The sequence below is a fragment of the Chroicocephalus ridibundus genome, chromosome 2 (genome assembly GCF_963924245.1).
Source record: "Chroicocephalus ridibundus chromosome 2, bChrRid1.1, whole genome shotgun sequence".
NCBI classification, from domain to species: Eukaryota; Metazoa; Chordata; class Aves; order Charadriiformes; family Laridae; genus Chroicocephalus; species Chroicocephalus ridibundus.
Genome location: NC_086285.1, coordinates 111696866 through 111716382, shown reverse-complemented (window position 1 = coordinate 111716382; position 19517 = coordinate 111696866). Strand labels below are relative to the sequence as shown.

The window sequence follows — 19517 nt, the reverse complement described above, 5'->3', positions numbered from 1 at the left end:
GAAGCCCAGAATAACCAGTTATGGTAATAATAAAGCAAATGACAGCTTTTTGCAGCTTTTAATGCATTTGCTCATCGTTAATTCAGCATGGTCACGTTATTTTCCTCTGTCCTGAACAGGTATTATTATTAGATATCCTGACTAATTACCGTCACACTTCTTACTAATGAAAACATGCTGTTAGAGTTTCAGTGCAAACAAGTCACGTTTCCAATGGACTGGCCAAGTACTCTGACTTCAACAAATGAACTTATGTTGATTTTGTAGCTGATGCGTTGCCTTTCCCCCTGCCTGCTGTTTTGCATTGATGTCTCTCCAAACCAGGACCTTTCACTCCATATCCTTGACTGCCTGCCTCCACTTCCTCAGACTCACACTTCCCTCTTCATTCTTCTCTTTTGCTCCCATTATATTCTTCTTTTTTGCTCCCATGACTCAAGATGGTGAACTGTACTTCTGTGCAGGGTCTGGGCCCTTGAACATAAGCAGCAGAACCCCTAGGAAGCAGGAAGGTTATAGAAGGGCTCAGAAGGGGATGATTACAGCGGGTAATTGCAGTATTTCAAATGTATCTAGCGCTTTGTAAGGCTGCTGTCCCTTTTCTTCTTCTGAAAGACATGCATTATCCTGCATACTGTTTATGTGCTTGGAGCACATCTCGGATTGAACTTCCAGGGTGTACGATTTTGGATCTTGTAGTACCCAGGAGGTGGCTTTGGGTTGGGTGGCTTTTTTTTTTTTGTTGTTGCTTGGTTTTGTTCTGAAGATATTTGAACACAGTATGAACTTCTGATGACGCTGAGCGTGTGATTTTTCACTCTCATCCTAGCTTTTTGCAATCTCCATACCAGGAACACTGAAGAAGAAGTGCATTGTAAAAATGTCCTGGAACTACAGTGAATTTGATTTAGATGTTTCGATGTTGTCGTTCACACGTACACGTATGTTTGGAAGGCATCCTGCTGCCTTCTCATCCTCTACTTACAAAAAATGTAAAATCTATGCTTCAAAATTGAAATAAAATATTCCATGTACTGTATATAAACTGCACATTGCTCAACCTCATCTACGTGGCTCGTTCAGCGACAATACGACAGAAAACAAAGTCAGTAAGGTACACGATGCCTGTCGTATTAAGTAAAAAATGCCGCACAGGTAAACCCGACTAAAGCTTTTCCCTTTTTACAGCGCTGTGCCCCGCCCGGGGACGGGCTGGTCACACCTCACCACCGTCCCACCTCAGCGCCGACGCGGTGGCTCAGGGGCCGCCGCCGCCCCCCTAAAAGACCCCGAGCTGCTACCGGGGATTCGCACCCCGCCGGTCCGTAAGCAAATTCCTGAAATAACCGATTTCACCGCGCCCCTTCCGAAAACGTCCACGGGGAGCCCCCCCGCCCGCACCGCCTCACAGCCTAACGGGCGGCGGGGCGGGGCCGCGCGCCCTTCGCCCAATCAGCGCCCCCCTCTCAAACTGTGCCCCGCCGGTGATTGGTTGGGGCTCTCCCATTGGTTGCCAGCGCGGGCGCGGGCTAGGGGAAAGTTTGGGCGGGTGAGTGGCGGCGGGAGCGGCGGTCCTGCGCACGCGCGGCCTCCCCCGCCCTGCAGGGGGCGCTGCGCGGGGCGGCGTGGGAGGGGCGAGGCCGGGCAGGGCGGCGGGCGCGCGGGATGGCGCGCGCGGCGGGGGCGGCGGCGGTTTGAAGTTTTTGGCGGTTGGGCCGCGGTCCATCAGTCTCCTCTCAGGCAAGTGGCGAGGGGGACGACGACACGGAACGGGACCCTCCCCTCGATCTTGGCCGCGGCGGGAGGGGTAGGGCCGATCTCTTCCTGTCTGGGGAGAAGGGGTCGTTGGCTTCGAGCCGCTTCCCCGTCCCGGTCTGCCCCCGGCGGGGGCCGTCGTGCCACCCCCGGGCCCCCACGGGCGTGTGTGAGGGGGGTGGTGGTGCCGCATGGACGGAGTGCCGAGGCGGGAGTAGGGCCTGGGCCTGCTGAGGTGGGCAGCGTTAGGCTGTCGCCTGGCGAGCGGCGGCCCGGGAAGATCGCCTCACGGAGTTTGTAGCTGCCCAGGTGCTCGGTACTATGGAAATGGAGGAAGGGCTGGCCGGGTCGAAGCAGCTTTACAGGCTAAATATAGGTTGGCGTGTCTTGCAGCGCCGGTACTCTTTAACTTGCAGGAGTGGTGCTCTTTTGAGAAAGTCCAAGAAGGCTCTAAAACTCGGTGGCCCCCAAAAGGCTTGGGGACAGAGGACTGGAAATCATTTTTAGGTGCGTTTGTGGATAAAGTGGGGCGATTGCCAAAGAATTTTGGCTGTGATGTATAAGTAACATATTTTTGACAGCATTACTGTGGCTTGTGTAACTGTATAGTTGTTCTGTTCCTGCTCTCAGATGCTGCTGGACCAGGGCTGATCGTGTTGCCAAGCAGAGTGCTATTTTAAGCAACTTGTGCAGGATGATGGAAGACTTAAGAAATATTGCCGATGAGACGTTTCCAAGCTTCTTGGACCATTCATTGGGTAGCAGTGCGAGTGTCCTTTTTGAAAATGTCACTATTTCCTCAAATCCTGGCTTACCTGTTGCAGCTTCAACTGTTGCTAGGAGTAAAACGGGCAGTGACAACAGGTGAGACTATCAGTTAATACCACTTAGTAATATAAAAACAGTTGACTGGTTTGAAACATTCAACTTTGGAGAGGAAAAATTCTTTTGACAGATTATTTGGTAGATGATAAAACTATTTATTAATCAGTAGCATAATAATCACCGTAGGGTTGATTGTATTAGCAGTGAAAAAATCTGCATTAAATTAATACCTCATAAAGTAATTAACTTTTATTAAAATTACCCTTTAAAAAAGTAGTTTAATTTTTATACTGATGAGTTAAAAGAAACTTGATTGTTATCTTAACTCTTCAGCTTAGTATAATCAAGTTTTAAGTCATGCAGAGAATGATATATTTTTTACATGGGTGTTCTCTTAATTCTATTAATTGTTCATTTAACTTACCTGAATCTGGCTCATTTTAGTAAGGGTAGTGTAAAAACTGGCGTTATGGATACAAATTAAAATTTAACACGATTTATAATGATTTTTTCAGCAAGGGGTAGAGCAAAGTGTAACAACTAGAAGCCTTTGCTCACTTAACTGCTGTCCTGTGGCTTAACAAGGTCAGACTTCTATATCCTGGCTTTACAGAAGTGTGCGTTCCAAATAGGACAGCACTAGCCACTAAAAACGATAATGTGATATTTCCCTAAAGAACTACAGAAGACTGGAGAGGACTATTCTGGGTACATACGTGTACCTGTAAATACAGATTGGCTAGAAAATGCTAAAATATTCAAATAATTCTCCTTATAGAAGGTGAGCAGCTATCAATATGATTCTTTTTTCCAATTCTTTGGAAAATGGGTGGGGTGCGTATTAGAATGATTCTATTGTGTATTTTTCCTCCCCACCTTTACAGGCATTCTGATATCTGTGCATCCTATTTAGAAGGGAAATATTCACCTCCATCGGGATCTTCTCACAGTAGTAAGTCAGATCCAGAGCCAATGGGGAGATTTGCCCTCAGCTTTTGTGATGACATGTAAGTGAGATAGTTAAAATCTAATTCTGCCCTAAAATGCGCATACCAGTGTGTAGATTTACATGCACTATAAGCTAATTATGGAATATATCAGAATTTAATTGCTCAGCAGCAGCTTCTACTACTGGCCTTTTGATGGCAGTAACTGGAGAGCTCTGCTGTGCATTAGCCTGTTAGTTTACAGTGTTCGGCAGCGTAGCCCGGGCAGCATTTCCTACTAGAAAAACTCCTCCATGTTTTCTGAAGAGGTATAGCGGCAGGCTATGCAGAAGCATCCCATGTAGTGCTACCATAGTCTGTACAGCCCTACACGAACAGCATTCTGATGTTTGACTAATTTGACTTCATGTATGTGACAGGAATGAATCTTTCAAAGTGATTTTTTGTTTCTTTTAAACTATGATGCTTTGTTTTGTTATCACACTAATTAAAAATTTCCTAAGCATGATTAATTAATTGGCTTATTTGAATCTGGCTTGTATTTACCTAGTTTACATTCCATAATGTAGAATTAAAGTGATGATTCTTTCATTATGTTAATGAAAGAATGCATGATGTTCGTATCATGTGTGTGAATAATAGTTTGCAGTGATTTAAATCTGTTCCAAGTAGGTATCATGCAGTTTGCATACAGAAAGGAACATCAATTTCTATTAAATTTAGCTTCCTTGTAGCCTCAGTGATTGTATTTTTTAGGAAATAACTAGTATTAGTGAAATAATTTACAGAGTGTTACTAGGTGGTGGAAGCGTTGGAAGCTGTGGCAAAGGCTATTCTAACCAAGATCAAATTTGTTCCTACTGTTCTGATAGAAACTGCAATGTGCGCCTCTTTTACTGATAAAATTGCACTGTAGACAGCATATCCCTATAAAAACAAAGAATATAAGATTTAAGAGAGGGAGTCTGCTTCTTGATTGCATTCAAGTAAAAAAAATACAAAACATGGAATAATTGCGTTTCAGACTTTAGAAATATAAATAAAACTGACATTTGAAATACTGAAGGAAAAGTACGGTTCAGTTCACTCAACATGGAAACTTTAACATCTTACATGATTAGCTTATCCGCCTATGTGGAAGTCCTATGAAACCAGAAGTGAAAAATAACTTTCCCACAGAATTATAAAAGCTGTTATTTAACAGAACTATATGGAATGTCAATAAGTCATATTCTTGATGATTTAGTCCCTAATTTAATGTTAGAAAAGGCATGCTGACACTGCGGATTTAGGAGAATCTTGTCTAGGGTTTGACTTGCTCTCAAATGAGTCGTGGAACTTGCCTGGAATAGACCCTTTTCCCATTTATACTTTTTCCTCTTTTTACAGGAATGAAAAAGAAAGAAACATGGAGGAAAAAGTAGAGGCATATGTTCCATTAAATTTCACTATTTATTTCACAAATTAGATTGTTAAACTGAAGCCCTTGTAATCTTGATATTTATTCCTTTACAGCTAATATACAGGTCTGTAGGATCTGTGTTAATGGGAACGGCTGACTTCCTAGAGCCAAAGGAATTAAAGGGAGAATTTATCAAATCTTTATATATAGAGATGTTGTATACTGGTGTTGATCTATATATCTCATCGAGTGATTTTTCATTGAAGTAATTCTCTTTCTAGGGAAGTTGCTACACGAGTTAAAGAACCTCATCCAACTTCTGTTATTTTGAAAGAATCCCGCTCAATATACGGAGAGCAAGATCAGAATGTCATTGAGCATTCAAAATGCAGTCAAGATACCTTACTTGAGGTATTGCCACCTGAACGATTGGAAGGTATTAAAATTTGAGAAAAATTGTATACTTATTCTCAGTGTAATTAACTTTTTATGCTATAGATGTTTTCTCTTGACCCTTACGCTGTTTTATGGCATAGTGTAAATGGATTTTGAAAAATAATCTCTTTGATTTGAACAAACTGAAAACTGAGAAAGCTTGTGGTTGACATTGTGTTTTTAGATTTGTCCCCAAAGTACAAAGCAAGACAGGAAGCTGATGAAAGTAATTCAGATTCCTACTAGCATTCTAATTATGGTATTTTATAGAAAACATTAATTTCAGGAACTTTACTCGTGGAAAAAGTGGATGTAAGTTGTTTTCTACACCTTCTCTTTCAATAGGCTTAAGTCTATGAGATTATATTTTAACCGACGTCTCTTTTCTTGCCCTGTTCCAACCTGTAGTAGGTGATCTTTAACTGCAGTTATAGAAGCTGCAAAACTGCATGCATTAAAAAGTAGTCTGGAATACTTGCTGTGAAAACTATGCTTTTTTGAAGTTAGAATAGAGGAAGCAAAATAATGTTATGTAACTTATTTTAAAAGTGTTGCTATTGATATTAAACTTGTTTAGTTTTTTTTGCTAATGCCAATCCTGTGATTAAATTCTGCTCATTCCTTAAAATTCAGTAAATGTACTTAGTAATGTATACTTCTAGTTGTTACCCTTTTCTGAGCTTTATCTGAATATTTGCATAGATTTTCTTGAGGTTAAGTATTAATAATTTAATAGAGTACATGTTCAATTAGAAAGTATTACAGTTGTAATATAAATGGGCCCTTATAAAACACACTTGCTAACAGTGAAGTGTTGACTTCAGTCACTTATTATTGTAGTCTTGAGGAAGTGGCAGTAACTATGGCAACAAAAATCATGATGCTTTGGAAAACTGTGTCTACCCAGTGTTTGGGCTTGATAGTGCCTGACCGTTTTTAGTTAGTTGGTTTTAACTTGTTGTTTATTCAAGGCTTAGGATTCTAGTCTGTAAACCGCTTTTTATTCACCTTATTTAAGAATTAGGAACCTGTTTTGCTAAAATCTGTATGTGCACGTCTAAAATGTTCTCTGTCTTGTCAAACTTGCAATTGGGTATAACACAAAGATAAGTGGAAGATGCTTACAAGTGATCCAAAAGAACAACTGACCCAACAGGTGAAAAGGAACAAGTGTTCTGTTCCACTGTTGCAACTTCTGCTAGTGCAACCTGGGACCCCTTACTTTTTTTGCATTGCCTTGTAGAAATCCTTAAGGCAGTAGTTGTCTTTCAGAATTTTTACAGTTTTACGCCTGATGAAGCCCTGCCTTTTTAATTACTCCCAGATACTTTTCATCACTGTTATGGGAACACATAAAATTTGGTATTGTCATAACATGTATGTTTCTGGGTTATTTTTGTGGTGTATGCCAAGACCTTCAAGAGGCTTGTTTTGCTATCTTATAGGATAGTCACATTTAATATTATAATGTAAGAACATAATAAAATACTGATTACACTACATTCTTTTGTTCCAGATTTGTCAACTGGAATATGTGTTCTTCCAGACAGTAAGAATAACAAGGTGAAACCTTTTCTAAATACAGTGAAATTAAAGATTTTCTAATATTAATCTTATACTGTTCTGCGAGAGGAGGAGGGACGGGATTGAACTGTGTTTATTGTCTTATGTTGTGTATCCCTTAAGTTTCTAACAGTGCTAGCATGCTGAATATGTCATGCCTCACTTTGTCTCCTTTGTGCAGATCACTGAACATAATTAGTACCATGGGAGCATGACTCCACTTGATCTTTCTCAATTGTGAAACTTGTTCACTGCTAGCCTCTGCTGTCTTGTAGTTCTTTATCCATGTAAGGACCTTACATTTTATTCCAATTCTAGTTTAGCTTAGTGAAAAGCCTTTTAAGGAGCTTCTTGGAATACTTTTGGAGTAGGCAATATGATTTGACTTGCCCCTGTACTTGTTAATTACTTTGAGGAATGTTAGTTCGGATGACTTCTTCAGTGTCCTTAACAGTAAAAATTGCACCGTTTGTAAGAATGCAGTTGTCGTCCTGCCTCTGGGTTTGTTTTTTTCCTTTTTTTTGTTTGGTTTTTTTTGGCTTGTTTTTTTTTTTTGTGTGTGTGTCTGTATGCCAGAGCTAGGAAATAGCTGCCTGTATTGACAGGTAGGGCTGTGTTTCAGCTGTTTTTATCTACTATGTTAGGGAAGCTGGCAGTTATGGGCACAGAGATACAAGGCAGACAGGAATGGGAGGTCTTGTGGCCTTTATGGAAAATATGCCTCAGCCTGCAGCCAGATGCTGTACAGTGTGTGCTCCTTAATGTGTCAGCTGGTATTTACTGAATTGATTTAGTTTTCTTTCATTTGATTTTTCTAGGGTTTTTCTAGGGGGTTTCAGTGAGTTGCAGTTGAATGCTCACAGGGTGTCACCCGAAAACCGTAATTCAAGTCCCTTTCAAATTTTTTACTTTCTGTCAAAGGTGATCTGTTTATCACAAAGATTGTGAGACTAAATCCAAAACAGACAGTACATCATGCTGTTTTTAAAAATCATTCAGGTATATAAAAGATGTAATATTTACAGTTAGCTAGATTCAGCTGAAATACTACTTTATGAGTAATTGAGTATGTTCATTTGAAGAAATTATCAACAAAGGGTTGGTCTGGGTGTATGATTTCTGAAGAAGCACTGTTTTAGCAGCACAGGAATTGAGAGTTGTCTTTGTACTTTTAAGTTGAGATTGCAGCTTAATGAATGGGGGGACAATTTTTTTTAAGTGTAAACTTTAATGCAATGGTTCAGTATCTTATTTTTGAGTTTTTTTAACTTTGCTGTCATTTGGATGTTTTTCCTTCTTTCCACTTTGATACCTGTATTTCTTGCATGTACGCGTCTGGAAGCTAGCAGGCAAAGTCCATTGGAACTAGAATGTTTGCTGGGATAAGTAGGAAAAAAAAAAGAGGGAGGGAGTTTTGGAATATTATTAACCTCTGTAATTGTTTATTATTAACTGACTTTATACAATAGCTAGGAACTCTAGAAACATTTCTGTATGGATGCTTTTCACAGGTTGGCCTGCGTGAACCTACTGAAAAGCTGATAGAAGGTGAAATCTCAAGTGATCATCTTAGCAATAGCCTTTCAAGTTTTTTGGAAAATGAGAAACTCTCATCTCTTGCAAGCTCAGAAGAAGATTCCACTGGTAAGTGCATTTATAACTCTGGGTTAGCTTAGTCTAAAATTCCGACGCAATGTTACTGTATTCTTGAGAAGAAGGGTGTTGTTTTACTGAAGCTTTTAGGAATTAGGAATTAATTATTAGGAATATAGGATTACGCTTGATGAAAAACTAGTGTTAGGAATACCAAAGAAAACTGTGTTCATTGGGAAACTATTTTAAAATTGTAATAGGAGTAGGTGGCTATGGAATTTGTGAGAGAGAATCGCAGTGGGAAGCTTAATCTAAAAAATTAAACAACAGTCCTCAGTCACTGTGAATCAAAAATACAGGTAGAAATGTGGGCATTCATTTAATAAAGTGGTAACCCTAGCTACATTTTCAATTTAGATTAATAGAGATGAACTTTTATGATGAACATGTGCAAGCAGTTAGAATTAACTTTTACTTGAGTTTCAGTTCTCTTTAAATGCCACATATGTACAGTGACACCCAAGTCGGAAGTCTAGTTTACGTGCAGGGATAAAAGTGAGAGTCTGAGTTCTGTATAAGTAAAAAAGAGTTTTGAAATTTCTGTGCCCTTCCAGTGGCTGTTGCTGAAGGATGACATGCTCTTCTTTATTAATGCAGTTGACTTTTCACATAACATGAAGGATGACAGGGTATGACCTCAGATGCACCAAGAATGGGGAAGGCAGAGTGATAAATAGTTTTACTGCTGTCTTGAGATCAAGCAGCCCTGCATTCAAGAAAGGTTACTGTATTTCTCCCTGTTATATCTACAGATGTCATGACTGTCTTCTGAAGTCTTTCTTGTTGCATAACATCACTTTTGCATTAAGCGTATAAGAATGAAGTTAATAGAAAAATTGTGTCTTGGAAAATTTCTCACTTGGCAAATAGGAATAATACTGTTCTTAGTAATGGCACTTTGTTTGCCATTGAAGTATAGAACTATGCTTCAGTCACTTTCTGTGACATGTGAAAAAAGTTACATTATTTTAATTTATGAGTATGTATACAATTTGTTGGTTGGAATGTGGTTATGTATAGATCATGTGAAGGAAGATGAGTCATTGATAGCCTAGGAGTTAACATGCTAGCTTATGGTCATCTTGTTTTGTTGTATATCGCTAGTCACGGAGTAAGACAATTACATGTTTTTGTGACCCAATTATTTTAAGGGAAAACCAAGATGATTCTGCTCTGACTCTGTGAGTGTGTTGTGAGGCTCAGTGTATTAAAAATTATGGAGTTGCTTTGGTAGTATGTCAGGTCATATGAAAGGTCCATGAAAGGTGAATGGGATATTTTCTTCTGTTTCACTAGATGAGGATATTGATGATGAAGAGTTCTTTGATAACCAACTAGAAGCCTATTTTGAGCAGATGATACAACCAGAAATGACAAGAGGAGCCAATGACATACAGAAACTCTCAGAATGCTGTGCAGCACTGAAGCTTTCTGAAAATGGCTTGTTTCAAGTAAGTTTAAAGTAAAGTTAAAATCTCAGCATGCCTGATGGTCCTTAAACATGGTAGCATTATTGAGGGTTGTCTGCTAGGTTTTACTTCTTTCCTGACAAACGCAAATACTATCCAACGGGTAGCCTGTACAGCAAAAGATTCTTTTTAAATTTTAAGGTAGCAAATACAGCTCTAAACTAGAAACAAAGCCGTTTGAGTGAACTTCTAACTTTTTCTGTTCCCTCTGCAAGGTTTTTCTTGGGGGGGAGATGGAAAAACAAAAAGAAAAGGAGCTAGGTAACTATTTTTGTATTTATTTTCCTCTACCTTGTAGTGCAGAGCTAGCAACTGATTCATCTGCTTTTTACAGGAGGTCTTGCTGTTTGTGATATAAGGTGGAATTAGATATGTAGCTGGCTGTCCAAAGAGGTGTTAGCCAGGAAGGCCTGCAGCAAAGCTGAAGATTTTTTTTTATGGTGTTTCCTTTATTCAAGTCTCAGTTCGGGTTTCCCACCCTTTTCTAACCCTGCTCCTCACACTCCTCTTTGTCTTGTGTGCAGCCCTCTCCTGATAAGAACCATATACAGTCAATGCTGTTACTTGATCTTGCAAAGGTGGAAAAAAACCCAAACTACTAAACTGTAAGACTGGATTTCTGTCCCTTCTCTGGGATGATGGAGACTTGTCCTCAGAGAAATCCTGTAATAATATGTCATTAATGTTTCCTGAAGATGGGTGTTTCGTGCTGGACTACTAACTACTGCATTTCTTAATCCTTATTACAAGAGTAAAAATTGCTTTTAGAGTTTCGAATTGTTTATGCTGGTCAGAAATTATTGTACCTCTGAAGTACTCCCTTTAATGCTTTAAGGTATGAATGTTTCTTAGACACCTTGCTTCCCCTCTCAGCTTCCTAGTGGTGGTTTTTAGTGTCAGAGATTGTAAGATGTTTGTAGATAAGCATTTGGGATCCTCTCAAGTCCACTAAAGGAAATTATATCATTGGTAGCTAAGCTGAAGCCTCTACTGATACTGTTGTCTTGTGATGGCATGATTTTAATTTTGATTACTAGCAAAGAATTTTTGATGAAAGATAAATCTCCATAAGAAAGCTAATGCCCGTAAAATGCCTGCCTTACGCTGTCCCCTGCAGCCTGAGCAAGCTGGTCAGCTGAACTGAAACTAAGCCTATCTTTTGATCTCACTTGTAACTTGTTTCTAATATCCAGGAGACGGGCGTTTGTCTGTGTAGTAATTGCTTAATTTTAGTCTGATAGTTCTGTGACAAAACTACTTTCACTAGTTGAACTTATTGCTGCTCTTAATTAGAGTTACAGTTTTAACTGCAACAAAACTCAGAGAACAGAATGGAATTTTCTTTTAAGACATTGATTAAACTTATTGAAAAGGAATTTAATTCACTGCTGACAAGAGATTCTGGTTTATTTTTTGTTTCTGTAACTATTAAGGTAACATGCTGGCACTTATTTTCTATCATACAACTAGTTTATAAAATCTTTTTTATCACTGCTTTATTATCTTGGGTAGCAATTTCAAAAGTTTTATTAAGTGTATAATACCACAGAGACTCGTTTTTCCAGGAGAGTAAATAAGTCTCTTAAATAAGTGGTCAGGGTGTGAAAGGTAAGCGTAGAGCAGCAACTGACTGGCTTGTGCTTTATCTTTGAGCAGCAGTTATAGTTCCATTACAAACAGAGTGCCAGGGATTAAGTGTCTTTTCATTTTCTTGGCTTTGCAATGATGGATGCAATCATGGCAGTTGCATGCTTGACCAGAATGGGAAAGCGTGATTGATTTAAACAGTTAAATGAACTGTAGCTTCTGAAATGTCAGGAATTTCCCAGCTGACATCAGAGTTTCCAAGCTATGCTAAGTGACGTTAACCCTGTATAGGCAGTCTGCATAGGCTGCCAGTAGCTGATCTATGGCTGTATGTGAAGAAAGGAATAAGTGGTTGTTTGAAGAGTGAGAATAACACAGTTCTGCTCTCTGACCTCAGGTTTTCTCTACCTGTGTAAGATGTTTCTGCTTCACTGCTATTGTATATAGGCAGTGGGGTCGGTACAACAGGTTCTGTGTTGGATTTGGAGGCCTTATCCAGAAGGGGAAGAGGAGTAGCATGCTGCTACGTGTGAATAAAAGGATGTAGTAGGAGTAAGACATGCTCCATCTTCTTGCGGTGTGCGACCTTGGAGGCAGATGCATGGATTGGCATAGCTAGGAACTACTGACCTTGGTGATGGTGCGAACAGCTAGAGATGCATCTGGCAGTGGCACATAAGTGAACAAAGAATAATAATCTCTTAAATAGAGAATTTCTTAACATTATGAAAACAACTGTAATGTTAAATTTTTTTTTCTTTGGAATATCTGTATATTCTAGTGTAACTTAAATTTTAATTTTTTTTTAAAGGAGAACTTTCAGGTTCCTGACACTTACCAGGCTGTGACAGGAGTAGACTCTGGAAATGCTAGTGATGAAGATTCACAAAATCAAGCGATAACTGGATGTCCTGTGCAAAAAGAAATGCTGTCCAAAGAAGTACGGGAACTGGTATGAAATTGTCATATAAATTTCTGTTTATTGTATAGAGTAAGACTATAGTGGAAGATGGCAGCGTGTTTGAAAACTTGTTAGAGGTTGAACTAACAACCCAAACTTTCTTTACAAAAAATTAATAACTCCACTTTGTTTTTAGATATATTTTTCAAACATGTTTAACTTGGACTGTTTTGTACCTAGAACTGTTAGCACAAGCAGTTAACAACTGCACTTCTGACACTTATCAAATTATTACTGTTTTCTAAGAATTCCATGACAACTGGAGATGTGGTAGACTCCTGCACCGCTGCTGACTTGCAGTTAGATTCAATGTATCTTCAGTGCATGGACAGCCATAAAGCAGATGTGTTGGATGTCCTTCCAAAGCAAGAAATACAGTTCTCTGAGCGTCAGGCTGCAGCTTCTGATGCAGATGTACTACACACAGCAAGAGGATTGTTGGCGCACTGCACCACTCCTAAAGTTCTTAGTGCAAGTGCACCTCAGACAGATGCAACTGAATGTGAAGTCGGTCTTGCGGATACTTACCTGTCTCCAACTGCAGACAGCTGTGAGAACATAAGTTTAGCTACAACAGACAAAGGTAGGTTGCTTTAGATATAACCCATCTATACAATTGTATCCAGACCCCATTGTATGGAAAAAAAGAAAAATGCAAGGCTTACAGCTTTATTTCTAGTTGTGCAAGTTGGTGATAAAAAACAGTGTAGCATGAATACATTTTGACTTGGTTTTGTTTTAAAAAAAATATGGACTGTTGTATATTGCACTTAACTTGTTTATTTGATGATGAAACTGGTTTAAGCTTGCAGTTGCAGCAACTTGAGCTATGTTGTTTTTGAGGTCCTTAATCTAAACTTAAGAGACTTTGCCATGTTCCTTTTTATTTTAATCAGTGTAGTATTTGATACATCTTCCAGGTGATTTACCACATAGCATTGTCTACCAAAATGAAGAGGGCAAATGGGTGACTGATCTTGCGTATTATACTTCGTTTGATGAAGAACAAGATTTAAATCTGTCTGAAGATGATAAAATAAATCAGGAGTTCATTACTGGACGTATGTAACCTTTTTCCTTTTTAGTTAGCTGTTGTTATCTGTAATAGTGTTAAGTAAACTTTCTTTTTTTTTTTCCACGTCAACAAATCAGTATTTAGTGTTGCAAAGCCTCCAGGCTTTAGATACTACAAGTAATTTGGAAGGTGATGTTGGTAGTAGCCTACAATGATGTTATCATTAGTTATAGTTGATGGCTTCTTTTCATGTTTCTTACTCTTTCCATGAAGAGTCTTTTGTTTTGTTTCAAAAAGCATTCTAACATCTGTTGCTGGTACCTATTGTACGAGCAAAAGTAACTTCTGTAGCTGTCATTTCCACAATTTTTCCTTTGGACTTTATTTATTGTTATCCTTTCTTTCAAGAAGAAACACTAATCATTCTGTATTGCATGATGGTTAGACAAGAAATAATTGTAAACAAGAAATTACTACAAAGCTGGCTAAAACATGAAAAGAGCTGCTGAATTCAGTAGCTGGTGATTTTTTTTTTTGTGTGTGTGTGTGTGAATCCCTTGGGAATGTCTTGATGCTGAAAAACGGTACTGGTACTGAAAAATGTTGGCGCTTGCTGAGGGGCTTTACTTCTAACAAATTCCAGGCTTTTTGAACCTCTCTTTACTTGAAGTTGTTTATTTTCCTTAAGCTATCTTAGACTGATCCTCATGAGAGTCTGTATGTTTGTTGTACAGGCTTGGATAATGTGCATGTACTACTGTAGACAAATCAATTCCTTAGTACCAAAATGTCATCTATTTTACAAGACATACTCAAGCAATGTGTGCCACAGTATTTCTCCCAGTTTCTTCTAGTTTCTAAAGTTGACACATGGATGGGCTAATATATTCTAAAGATGTCCATGGTTCACTCAAGGCCCTTCTTGCAAAGAGAATGCTGTATGTGTTGCTGTCTAGAATTTTTTAGTTTGAATGAGTGATCAAACTGGGTTGATTGGTTGAAATAGTGTTTTTTGAACACTGTAATGGTTTCCTGATGGAACAAGCAAATATGATCCAGTTTGGTAGAAACTTCTGTATCTACTATGTCAGTAAAGCAGAGCTCCTCTGTTATTTTTCAAATGCCAGGATATTTCAGACACTTTCCTGCATCTCAGACTCCAGTTGTCAAGTGATTACAGTATTTGACTGTTGTAAATTTTTCCAGTGCTGTTTAGTGTTTTCCCACCTAATGGAGTTTTAAAGCAGTCCTGCTTTTGATCTGATTGGCTTACCTGTTCGCACAGGTTCTGTCTTCAGCGTGGTTAGCATTCTCCTGGCTGTTAGTTTGCCTGTCTACAATGCTCGAGTGTGATGCTTGACAGCTGAGAGTTTATTGGTAGGGACAGAGTGGAAATGTTACATCTGATGCTTCTGAGTCTTATTTATGATGTGTCTATCTGTCAGCAAACTCTGTACACAGTGTGTTCTTGTATGGAATGGTGCAGCATAGCTCACGTGACAGAGGTTGCTTGTGTCAGAGAGCTGTATGGTTTCTACAGAGGATTGAGGAAGAACTGATACTGACTTAAAGTTCAAGTAGGTAAAACAATGTGTCATTGGTAGTGCTAGGCTGCCTTTAGGAAGTGCGGTTGGATTGCTTAATAAAGATGTATTCTAACTTTGTTTCTGTCTGCAGAGTATGCATTGCAACTTCCCATAAGGAATTTTATGGACAAAACCTGTATTCACTTTACAAGTTTGTGGCCATTCTTGACTTAATCCTCCATTTGCCCTGTGTCCTCTGTGACTGGGGATGCTGTGTGTACAAGGTCACATATTTTCTAAGTTTTGATGGGCTTAATGATACATTAACGTTGAAATAAGGTGGTAGAGCAATCTCTCTCAATTAGCAGTTTTTCACGTCATTTTGGTGAAGAGACTTTAAGTGTTCATTGTTCTGTGAATGATAATTGTGAAAACAATACAAGCATTTGAATTTAAAAGAAGTATTGATTTATTTGGCCTGTTAATATGCACGGGTATTTCATGAACTGGCACAAAGCAGTCTGTTTCTTTTGCTCCAGTTCACAGGTACCACATTGATAAAATTTTCAAAACCAAGTGTAGTAAAAGTTTGTTTGGAAGTAGCCATGTGATGCTCAATTCTAGCTAGTATGGTTAGTATAACCTATGAAAAGTTATAGTTTGGTTTGGGGTTAAAGCCGTAAGAGACTTTCTTTATTAACTGCTGTCCTGGTTTGAGTAAGTTAGCTAAATGCTGCTTTTACTTTGGCTTCTAAAGATCCAGGGAGTACTTTTAAAACAAATTTCATATGAACTTTTCTCACCGTAACTGGGTGGAATAACTCCTAGTATGTCCCAGTCTGTCTCAGATATAGAATTAAATATTGCAGTACCTGTCCCTCAAAATCTAGTGTAATGATAGCACTTAAGAACTTATGCCTTATTTTAATAAGTGTTCTCTTTGGTTTTAAGCTGAAGCAGCAGCTATGATTGCACAAGACCAGGAAGAATTTGAGAAAGCGCGCAAACTTGTGCAGGTAACTAATTATCTCAATGTAAACAGAACAATTCTTTAATTTATTTGCAAGTTACAACTTCTGAAATGTCTTTGTCTGCAGGTGGAAAAAGTAGACATTCTAAATGCATCTGAATTAGCAGATACTTCATGGAAATCTGCCAATAGCTGCATTCTGCCGAGAACATCTGATCTTGATAAAGATGCCAGTTATTTACGTTTGTCTTTGGGGGAGTTCTTTGGTCAGAGATCTGAAGCTCTTGGTTGTCTTGGTGGAGGCAGTGATGTGAAACGGGTATGTATCTTGATGTTAATATTAAAACACAAGAAAAGGACAAGAACAACAGCTAGCCCTATTATTTTTTTTTTTTTTTTATGTTGGAACTAAGTCTGAGAACTACTTTTCCAAAGTTGACTTTTCGCTTGCAAAGGAAATTCTCTGTGTGACCAGTCTGGATTGGCTTTTGTTTCCCACTTGTAATTTCTGATGTGAAGGGTTGTCTGGTATTACTGATGAATCTTTATCTTCACCTTTTGGTCAGAAACTAATTTTGTGTAGGATTAGAGAGAGAAAAATACACCATGCACAGGGTGCGAGTTGGAGGTGCAAGCAAGCATTCCACATAGTAGTTGAATGGAATGCTGCTCAGAGGTATTTGAACAGTGAGGGTCTTTGAATGGCTATTGACAGTTGATGTGCTATGTAGGCAAATGCCTAACTTCAGTAAAAATGTAGTCATCTAGACCCTACCGTACCAACATATTTCTGTATGCTTCTTGCGTCTATCCGATACCTGCCTCTTATCTGCTGTTGGTAGACAGTATCTCATCTGTCTACCAAAAAAGCAGGGTAGTGTGTGCAATGGGAGGAAGAAGTCAAATATCCTTATGTAATTCAGTTGTGTCCTGGTGAATTGGTAGAGTTGGCGTGTTCTGTCCTGGTGCATTCAGAGGCTGAATGACAGAGCATGCTTCCAGGCAGAGATGATGAGAGCATATGTACTTTTTTTTGTTTAACTGCCATAAATAAGTTGTTAGTTTATTTTATGTATATATTGGAAGTTTATATATTTGGATTAGGCATTTGCAATGCTGGGAGGCATATGTTATTTCTCAGTGGTATGACAGCCAGGCACCAACTGGGGAGCCACTGTGGCTGAAAGTGCTTTGCAAGCCCACTGAACCTATTTATTAATGGTTAAATTTACTCATGCTGTATTCTGGGCTAATTTTATTTTTTTTATAGCCATCTTTTGGTTACTATATTACATCTCCGAAGAAAAGGCAACCGGTTGCTTTGCTAAGACAATCCGATTCATCAGGAAGTCACATCGCCCAAGAGATTTCGCAGTTGTCTGAAGTGTTTTCAGGTAATTATAGAACAGAAGGGTCAGCCCTAGAGAGTGGTTATAACAGTAGTTAAAAATTACTTGTATGTAACTATTAAAACTATTAAGAGTAATCTGTGATAGAAAGACTATAGTTTTCATTCACCAAATATCTTTTTTGCTGTGAGCACCTCCCCTGCACCTCTCCCGCACCTCCTTCCCCGAGGAAAAACACAGAACCTAAACACTTACAAGAGAGAACATTCTAATACTAAGGACTGTCCTAAATTGTCTTGGATATTTCACCATTTTCAGATACTGGATAACTACTAGAATGTCTTGTAGTAATTAAAGTCTGTTCAGAGTTTCCCTGTTGAAAAAGCTGTATAAACATGTTGCCAAAAACCTGAAAAACAAAACCCCCAGAAAACTGGTCTGTTTGCTCATATAAGTATAGAGGATATTGGGGGGGGAAAAAAGGAAAATAATTCGGGTTATAGCTGAGCTGACAGTGTGTGTATAAAACATAATCTACTTTTTTCCTGCCACGTTTAAAAAAAAAAAAAATAATTACACTCCCACGATATTTGCTTAACTTTAATAATTTTGGAGGTTCTTCCAAAATTTTGTATGTAAAAATCTCAGCAAGCGTTTTGGTGCATATATGTCTATCAACTTAATAAGGTGTGTTTAGGAAAGGATGAGTGCATTTTAAAGCATCTCTACTGCTCTTGATAGAACTGTGGCAACATCAGTCTTTGTGAACCTGCATGTACAGCAAGGAGCCTGCTTCCTTGAAAGAGCTTTACAGCTGTAATTTTCCTCATTTCCCTCCTCAGCCCCGTCCCCCCGCATGTGGGGACCTTGCAAATATTTTTAAAAGGTCTTTAATTGTTATTTTTAATCTAGTGTTAATGTGCTTAAATTCACTATACAATACTCTGGATTTTTGTCCAAAATATTTTTTGTCAAAAAATACTGTTCAATTAAATTCAAGTTATAATTGCTACTTTGAATAATAGAAAAATACCTTAATGTGCTCTGCAGTTCTTCTGATACGAAGTTTGCTATAAATGCTTGAGAAAATAGTTATTTGGGTCACTTTGTGGCCAAGATATTAGTAGTTACTGCCACCTGATTTTCAGTAGTACTGGCAATAATGATCTTTATCAGCAATACCAGTATGCAATTCCTGCTTCAGGAGCAGGATGGAGCAGGAGCATCTGAAGCAGGTGGAGAGGAAGCTGAGAGTTCAGCAATCTGAGGAGGGGGGTTAACTTGAAATACAAAGTATATCCAAACCCAAAATATCTACTATAAGAACAGAAACAAAGGAAAAACAAACAACCAAAAACTCCCACCAAACAAAAAAACCCAATGCAACACTGTCCCTTCCCCACAAAAATAATCAACCCAAAAATATTTATTTTGTATGTTTCTCACTATCAGAGCATCTTCACAAGTTGGTTTAGTATTCTATGGAGTCCAGATGTTTTCCTTCAAGCAGGAACTCATTTGTTGAAATGGCAGCCTCTAGATCTCATATGAACAATACCTCCTAGTTTGGGTTTGATCTCCTAATCAAGAAGATTATTCGTGGTTTTGATGGTTTCAGAAACATACCTCTCCGTCCTAAACATAATCCTTCAAAATCACCTGTTTACTGCTATCTACCTCAGTCAAACGCTGTCTCCAGCATAAGAAAACTGGCTTTACTCAGATTTAACTCTTCTAGTTTTCTACTGGAGTTTGGCCTACTATCTTGCAAACACCACTTTATGAAAAGGTTTATTTGGCTTACACTAGTATGATAAGCTGCGTGAAAATAAAATTTGAAGAGTGAGCAAGGTAGTCATAATTCCAGCTAATTTTGTGACCTCAGTGTAAACTTTGAGTACTCTACAGGAAACTGTTGATGCTCACAGTATTTGGGTTTGTGCCATTATGGCAGCTCTTTTTTTCTATAGAGAGTTAAGGGAGCATGTGTATCACAAGAATGCAAGTATTTAGAAAATTTACTTACTGTAAATTAATTCTCTGTCTTTTTCTTTGTTCTT

At 38.6% G+C, this 19517-nt stretch overlaps 1 protein-coding gene across 4 annotated transcripts in view; it reads left to right on the top strand.

The window, feature by feature from the left end:
- The first annotated feature begins 2202 nt into the window (after positions 1-2202).
- The window catches only part of CEP192 (centrosomal protein 192), a 69716-nt gene continuing 52401 nt past the window's right edge, over positions 2203-19517 (top strand). For 2 of the 4 annotated variants that reach the window (XM_063326480.1, XM_063326478.1), the window contains exons 1-12: positions 2382-2619; positions 3465-3587; positions 5211-5365; positions 6881-6927; positions 8439-8571; positions 9877-10031; positions 12448-12588; positions 12844-13180; positions 13518-13658; positions 16090-16154; positions 16236-16427; positions 17379-17502. In XM_063326480.1, the coding sequence (XP_063182550.1) occupies positions 2450-2619; positions 3465-3587; positions 5211-5365; positions 6881-6927; positions 8439-8571; positions 9877-10031; positions 12448-12588; positions 12844-13180; positions 13518-13658; positions 16090-16154; positions 16236-16427; positions 17379-17502 (1783 nt within the window). In that variant the 5' untranslated portion in view covers positions 2382-2449. Of the gene's footprint in view, positions 2263-2381; positions 2620-3464; positions 3588-5210; positions 5366-6880; positions 6928-8438; positions 8572-9876; positions 10032-12447; positions 12589-12843; positions 13181-13517; positions 13659-16089; positions 16155-16235; positions 16428-17378; positions 17503-19517 lie in introns of those variants that run through there. The other 2 variants (XM_063326479.1, XM_063326481.1) reach the window with 2 other exon arrangements.